This window comes from Quercus robur, chromosome 8, assembly GCF_932294415.1.
Source record: "Quercus robur chromosome 8, dhQueRobu3.1, whole genome shotgun sequence".
In the NCBI taxonomy this organism is placed as follows: Eukaryota; Viridiplantae; Streptophyta; class Magnoliopsida; order Fagales; family Fagaceae; genus Quercus; species Quercus robur.
In genome coordinates, this window is record NC_065541.1 from 28858396 (window position 1) to 28866919 (window position 8524).

The window sequence follows — 8524 nt, forward strand, 5'->3', positions numbered from 1 at the left end:
GTGTATATATGGTAACATAAAATAATTCAGCAATAACTGTACATTTAAGTGCTGAAATTCTTCCATATATGACGTTATTATGTCATATTCAAATAAGATAATAAAACCAAATATGCTGGCAATTATGGTATAAATATCATGCTAATGTTCATAAATTTCTTAATTAAAACCATTGACAAAAGCTATTCAAATTTTGAATTATATTTGAGTTTCAAAATTTAGCAATCAACGTATCTAACATTAAGGGATATCTGACATTAAGAGATAATTGATATACATAAATGAGTATTAAAATAAATATAATATTTTTTATAAAAATATCCAACAGTCTATAGTCTCTATCCTTGTTTGGCTAGTAATACAAGATTAAATGCTTTAAGATCACGAAAGAATAAGCCACCCTCATCCTTTGGGGTACAAACTTTATCCCAACTAAGCCAAAACATCTTAGTTGCAAAAAAAAAAAAAAAAAAATCATTATAAATACTTAATAATAATAACTATCATAATTATCATATTTTATATATAAATACAATCATAATAAATACTAGTATATGTGTATATGAAACCAATGCTAGTTACTTTGTGGACCATTCTATTGTGGTTGTTGGGCAATTATTGAGTATTCCTTGAATACCATAAATACGTATTCTCCCTCTCACATGACTGTAAGTCCTACTAATTAAATTTATGATGGTATCCATAATTTATGTGAGAGAGAAGACATTTATAGTAAATATTCAATAATTTTCCGTGATTATTGACCTGGTAATCTAGTGATTATTGAAGCCAATGGTGGGGCACGAAGAAACTTTTTAGTTATATATTAAACACTCTCCCAAGCAATTATGGTCCTTGATTGGCAAGTTCTATCGTCCTTTCAACTTCTTCCTACATAGAAATTGAACATGGCTACAGAAGAAGCTACACTTCTTAAAACCGTGGGAGATAAGTACAGGTCTTTCTTGTATGATGAAGCAGACGATATTGAATGGAGACATGGTGGGCCTCCAACATATGATGACGTTAACAAGCTCTTCGAAGATGGCAGGACTAAGGTGGAAATTAATTTAATCAAGATTTTTTCTTCTTCTTCTCTCTAGTTAATAGCTTATCTTGTTACTTGTATTGCAGGAATGGCCTAAAGGGTCACTAGAAGAAATAGTGCAAAATGCTGTGAAGTCCTGGGAGATGGAGCTCTCACACAAGACTCGCTTGAAGGACTTCAAGACAATCAACCCTGAGAAATTCAAGCTCTTCGTTAATGGTAATAAAGATAAATTTCAAGTCATATTTAAAGCCCCCACTTACTTTTCTAATATTAGTTACTTTTATCTAATTCATAAATAAATATAACCAAAAAAAAAAAGGATTTGTAAATTAATTTCCATAGATCATGATCTACTATGTAAATGTGATATGAGAAAATCTAAAGACATAACTTTTATCATAATCTTGATGTGACTGATTGTGAGCAGTAAAGAAAAAGTAATGGATCTATGTAATGAATTCATGTAAAAATAATAAATAATCAATCACAATCTATTATGTTAGAGTTGTAGCATAAAAGTTGTGGTAGAGAAGAACAATGTGACCGTGATGTTCAAGGCTGTGACAAAAAATTAAAGACAGCATGACTTATTAATTACGCCATATCTTTCATGATGAGCTAATAATAATAATAATAATAATAATAATAGTTGGTGAATTTATGGTGACACAGGAAGAGAGGGGTTATCAGGAGAAGAAACTCTAAGAATTGGGAGCTACAATGCGTTGTTGAAGAATTCACTGCCAAAGGAGTTTCAGTACTACAAAGCAGAGGAAGAGAGCTTTGAATCATCTCATGATGTATTTCGATCGGCTTTTCCTCGTGGGTTTGCCTGGGAAGTACTAAGCGTTTATACTGGACCTCCCGAAATTGTTTTCAAGTTTAGGCACTGGGGTTTCTTCGAGGGACCCTTCAAAGGACATGCTCCTACTGGAGAGATCGGTCAATTTTATGGATTGGCTACTCTCAAGGTACATATTTCATATACTGGCCCAAGAAAATAAATAAATCAGGCTTTCGTCTAAGATTTTTGATTGTTTCTCAACAAAAAAACAAAAAAAAATCAGATTTTTTATTCAACTGGTAATAATAAGAGTTCGTACTTATAATTATATATATATTGATTAGTGTTATAAGCAATACATTTTCATAACAATTGATTCAAACAAAATTTAAGTGATAAGTTGTTATAGATTTATATTTGGACTCACTATTTATATCACTTTTTAATCTACTATTTAATTTATTATTAACAATTTAACACTTTAACTTTGTTGTGAAATTTTTCTTAAAAAATACTTTTGTTATGAAATTTTTATATCTGTAGCTTTATTCAATTATATTATATTATAATATGCGATATTGGTTAATAGCATACATATTTTTGCAAGGTTTCCTAGTGCTATAGGGGAAAAAGAATATTAAAGACAAGGAATTGGTGGTAATCTAATGTTGTAAAATTAGTATGCAGTTCAAAAGTTCAACCTTATAATTGTATTGATCCCACTATTTAGTATTTACTCGCCCACCAAATTGTTGTGGATAAAGTTCCTCAGCGTCATTCAAAAAATATAAAAATGATAATAATAATAATCTTATAAAAAAATAATAAAAAAAACAGGTATGATTGTTTCGTTAACCTATAATATAAATCATCCATTTCTAGTTTACCCAAAAAAAAAAAATCATCCATTTCTTGTACTTCTCAACAACCTATCACATCAATAATTATAAAATTTTCTTATAAAAAAATATAATTATAAAAATGTGGTAGAAAATTGTGCCCCCTTCTTCATTACTCCTTATGGTTGAATTTAAAGGCTCAAATGAATTTAAATATAGTCGCATACTTAAAAAGTCAAATTGATTGTATCTCTTTTTATTTCTTTTAACCTACCCAAATTCAGATTTAATTCTTGAAATTTAAAAAATGGGAAGAAATTTGGAAGAAATCAAAATCAAACTCACAACAAATTTTCTGAAAAGGAACCTACAACAGATTTTAACAATCAAAAGTATAATTTTCTTTTTAAATAATAATAATAAAAAAGTTTAGGCTACTTAGTTTTTCCGTGGTCGGTTAGCCACCATGTGTGTGTGTTTTTTTTTTTTTTTTTTTTTGCATGTGCTAACTGCTGTAGTTTGTTAGCTTAAAAATAAGCATCAATAACAATAAAAATTTTCTCTACCATTTTACCAGCAAATAAGTATTATTTTTTTTATTTCAAATAATTAGTAAGTTTCGGTTAACTCAACTAATAAAGTCTTTTATTTTTTAATAAAAAAATTGATATGAAGCGAACGTCATAAGTTCAAATATTATTGATATGATATATTAAAAAAATGTTATTTTGGGAAAAAGTATACACTCCTATAACTTCTTTTTTATAGAAAAAAAATTTGTAAACACTAAACACTGTGCAGGACTTTTTTAATAAATTAGTTAAATAATAGAAGTAACTTAGTCGGCCTTGGAATTTGCAAGGCCTAAACTAATTAAAATCACTTGCTGGTTAATTACTAAATGCATCCCTGTATAGGTTGATGAATCTCTAAGGGTAGAAGAGGTGGAGGTGTACTATGACCCAGCAGAGCTATTTGGAGGCCTTCTAAAGGGTCAACCTGCAGCCACTGAAAGTTCAACTGCTACCCATGAATGCCCATTTTCCAAATAAAATTATATGTTCATGTTCATGTTTTTTTTTTTTTTTTTTTTTTGGGACTGAAAGCACAGCTGCCTATTTTCCAAATAAATTATATCTACATTTTACCTAAGTAATGTAATGCTCTATCTTGTCATTTCTCCTCTTTCATGCTTTTGTTGTACTAAGCATGCTTGTCTTTTGTATGTACATTTCCAAATAAAACTGTATGTACATTTTACCTAAGTAATTCTCTATGTTGTCAATTCCTCCCCCTCTTTCATGCTTTTGTTGTACTCGACAAGCTTATCTTTTGTAACCTACTTTTAGAGAGTTTTAATATATGGCATCCAATCATGATAATAACTGTTTTATTATCAAACCAAAACACCAGTCAGTTTTGGTGTATGTAAGGATTAAACCCCAGATCTCTTATTCAACCATCAGAGACTTTACTAGTTGAGCTGACTGAAACCCACTTATCTTCTGTAACCTTCTTTTTTTTTTCTTTTTTCTTTTTTTTTTGAGAAAGATCTTCTGTAACCTTGTTATTTAGTGGTTTGCATTTTATTTTTAATACATTGAGAGTTGGGGGTAAAGGGAATGAAAATATCATAATGTACTGGTCAAACTACAAGACTCTTGACAATTTGGCATTTATTTATGACAATAAATTATATCTCAATACTTCAACAATATGGCATGTATGTTCTCTATTGTTTGAGGCCTACAATGATAAAATTTAATGAGATATTATTTATATCTAAATATCAATTAAATAATAACTGTGGGGAGCATTTGAAAAAAGATACCAAAAGGGCCTACACTGAAGTATTTGGGCTTTGGTATCAAGCCCACAACAATTTATTTGTAGAGATGGGTGCAGTGGACTGACTTGTAGGCTCCTAATCTAAGGGCTAAAGTTAACAAGAATAGATCCTGAAGAAAAGAGGCGTCGCAATACAAAAATAAAAGAAGAGAAAGGTTTATAAATGTCTCCTCGGTCAGCCAAGGGATCTAGTCACACTCTTGGGGAGTACAAGTTTGAGTATTCTCTCTCCTTAAATCTCTTGATCCGCCATCTCGGGGGTGTCCTCCCCTTTTTATAATGGTTCCCTTTCTCATCTTGGCCCTCCACATGTAGGGTGGTTGATCTCCTTTTGATACTTGTCCCATCTCCCCTCTGGAAGGTGTGCTGCGTGAGCTATAAACTGTCCTGGCATTATTTAGGTGTCATTCAGCTATTAATGCGGTTGATCCGATTGGTACAATGCATTTAATGCAGAGGTAATGGGAGCTTCCTTGACAAGTTTACTTCTCTCTTTTCCCACACTGGAACCGATTGCCTTCCTCGGGTCATGCCTCCAAACCAAGGGTGGGGGCCCCTTACCTCGGGTTGCTTGAGGGCCTTTGCCTACACCCCTTTTTCCAACTACCCCCTGCATTTTCTTTTGCAGGATTGGTCCATTGGGCCCACATGCTTCTCAAACATGGGGGATGGCTCTTCTTGACCCCCACAATAACTATTTAATTTTTATTTAATACTTTCTTTATTTAAAAACTATTTTTCTTGCTTTTTAAAATGCCAAATTAGTAATTTAGTTTTTGTATTAAGGTTTTGTTAACATCTTTTTTTTTTTAATTAATATTAGGTAATCCATTTAATCTTAAACAACTTAAACAAGTATTTTTAGTAAAAGTACGGGAAGGATATATAGATTTTTGGAGAAATTGTTTTTGGTCTTTTTATGTAATAAAGAATAGTTATATATTACACGTCATTTTTACATTTTTTAAAGAAAATGTAAAAGAGAACCAAACCGATGTAATTTCTCTAAATTATAATTAAAGGAAAAGGTTAAGGTATATAATTTCTATTTATGTTTTTATATAATGTAAAATCAAACGTTTCAATGAAATAAAGATGTATTTCATTATTTTTGGTTTTCTTTTTTATGCCTTTGTAAAATAAATAGCAATTCCAAATGTAAAAAGAGAGGAGAGGCAGCTGAGATAGAGAAAGGAAATAGTCAATGGCAGCAAGAGAAGAAAGGTGTCCATAACAAAAGTAAGGGGAGGGGGAGAAAAAGAAAAGAAAATGTAGATTTTGTAAGTGAGGAGAGGAGTGGGGGAGAAAAAGAAAAGGAAATATAGATTTTGTTTTTTGTTTTTGTTTTTGGTCTTGACACTAAAATCATGTCTTAAGATACTGTTTCATATCAACCTAAAATTGTAAAAGACACGATTTTTATTAAAAATGCTCATTCTCCCTAATATTTTTAAAACAACACCAATTTTTTTAAGACTAAAATGAATTTTTCGTCCCTACATTTTGACCTGAGTCTCATTTTGGTCTTTACTTTTTATTTTTACCACATTTAGTCCTTATTTTGAAAAACGTCATCCATTTTAGTCCCTACCATCAGTTCCCTAACGGAAATATCCTACGTGGCCAACGAAGTGCACTGTTGGCACTCTGAACGCCTACATGGTCATTAAAATAAGAGAAATGATATGTCTACAACATTTTCACAACATTTTTACAACAAATCCTAAGTAGCAGGTTGTTACTAGTTGTTATTGTTGGGGCAAAAAAGTAATCTTGGTTTTAGGTTTAAATTTGAACCAATAATAATTAATCACCTATGATTTGTTGTGAAAATGTTGTAAAAATGTTATGGACGTAGCACATCTTAGCATATAATTAAAAAACTTATTTAGCATCCACATCAGCATATAATTAAAAAAAAAAAAATTCTCAATTTAACAAAATAAAAAACTAAATTAAAAATTAAAAATAACATGAATTAAGTTCTGAATTTATCTTGAACAATAACCACAAGAACATGAACCCAGTTCAATATCATCAATAAACCGAGCACATACCCAAATGTTAACAAACTCAAAATACCCAAATATGAACAAAATACCAAACCAATTAACAACCACAATATTAATCAATATTAACATACACTCAAAATAAAATATAATAAAAAAAATTGAAACACATGGCTGCCATGCTTGGGTACATCTCCCAAATTACCCAATTCCCAAGTGCCAAGCATTAATAGATGGACTGGCTTTCATTGGATGCCACATGCAGGTTTTTCAATAGATTTTTCAAAAGAATAAGTTCTTCCCAAAGAAAATTCGGCCAAAATGGGAAATTAACCCTGATTTTCAAACATTATAATTAGTAGGCCACGTTTTCAAACTATATTTTTTACTAGCATCTCGAGACTAAGAGGCTCGATTTTAGACTATAAATCGAGTCTTTGAGGGTCGATTTTCATGTTCTGATCGGGTCTGAGTTGGCACTTTTTCCACGTGCCATCCACCTGTAAATCGAGTCTTAGAGACTCGATTTACATCTGCAACAAATATTTTCAAGTGTCTGGATACCCAGACCCAGTTCTTCTCCCACTCTCCTTTCTCAAACTTCCAAAGTCCTAAAAAAACCTAAGAACAAAATCAAATCAAACTGACCCCGGCCAACGCGACCTGGCCGCGCGACCTAGGCTAGCGCAACCCAAGCCGCGCGGCCTGGGTCGACGAGCTCAGACCACGGCCAATGATGGGCGAGGTTGTTGCGGACCGATTCGGTTATGTTGCTAAGGAAGTTGCGAAAAGCTGGGGTGGTGATTGTTGACTTTGTGTTTGTTTGTTGGACCTGAGAATTTGGGAATTGGAAAACAGAGAAAGAGAGAGGAAGAGAAGGTGGGTGCGCTTATAAAACATTAACTTGTTTTTTAAAGGGTGCTTATAAATCGAGTCTTAGAGACTCGATTTCCAAGTGGTCGCCATGTGGAAAAAATGTCACATCAGACGTGATCAACCCAAGAAAATCGTGTTTTTGAGACTCGATTTATAGGCCCTAAATCGAGTCTCTTAGACTCAAGATGCTAGTAAAAAATATAATTTGAAAATAGTGCCTACTAATTATATTGTTTGGCAAACAGGGTTAATTTCCCATTTTGGTCAGAAAATTCATATGCTCTCTCTCTCTCAAAACAGTGCCTACTAATTGTATTGTTTGGCAAACAAGGTTAATTTCCCATTTTGGCCAAAAAATTCATATGCTCTCTCTCTCTCAGAAGCCAATTTTTGTGAATGGAATTTTAGTTTTTTGGGTTTTTTTTTTTGGTGGTTGATTCGGGTTTATGGATTTGTGGTTTTTTTGTGGGTCTTTAATCTTTCTCTTTTCCTTAACTGATTAAGTGCTTGGGAATGGAGTCGTCTAGATCAAATCTCAAGCTCGGGCTCACTTCAACCATGGAGCTTTATGGACCAATGAAGGCGGCCAACCACACCGAAATTGAAGACTTCGACACATCCACTCAAAGACTTGGCTTCTCAGGTTCAAATCTTAAATCTTCGGTCATGGTTTTAGTTTTATATGGGTTCGGGTTCTCAGTTTCACATGGGTTTGTTTGTATTGGGAAGTTGCAAGGATCGGTTGGTTGAAGGGATTTTGCTTTAATGGTCTTTGTTTGTTTTGAATTTTTCTAGTTCTGAAATTTATGGTTTTGTTTTCTAGGTTTGAAATTTATGTTTGTGCTCTTGCTGGAGATCGGTTTGTGTTTGGTTTAAGTTGATGTTGTGTTGGTTTCTCGTAAAGATGAGAAAATCTGCGTTTGAGTTGTTATTTTGTATATCTGGGTTTTATGATTTGAGAAAATCTAGGTTTTGTGGTTTAAGAAGATCTGCTGCTAGACTTGTGTTTGTGTTCTTGTTAGAGATCAGTTTGTGCTTGTGTTTTTGTGTTTGGTTGACAAGAAAGGACAAAAAAATGTAAGAAAATCCAAATTTAAAATCTGGGTTTGTGTTCCTT

General features: G+C 32.4%; 1 protein-coding gene across 1 annotated transcript; it reads left to right on the forward strand.

Annotated features, from left to right (window-relative positions):
- The first annotated feature begins 837 nt into the window (after positions 1 to 837).
- Positions 838 to 3943, forward strand: LOC126695127 (pathogen-related protein). Its single transcript, XM_050391768.1, has 4 exons — positions 838 to 1058; positions 1135 to 1267; positions 1724 to 2022; positions 3592 to 3943. Exons 1-4 carry the CDS (start codon positions 909 to 911, stop codon positions 3724 to 3726), a joined length of 717 nt encoding a protein of 238 aa, XP_050247725.1. The 5' UTR covers positions 838 to 908; the 3' UTR covers positions 3727 to 3943.
- Positions 3944 to 8524: the final 4581 nt, after the last annotated feature.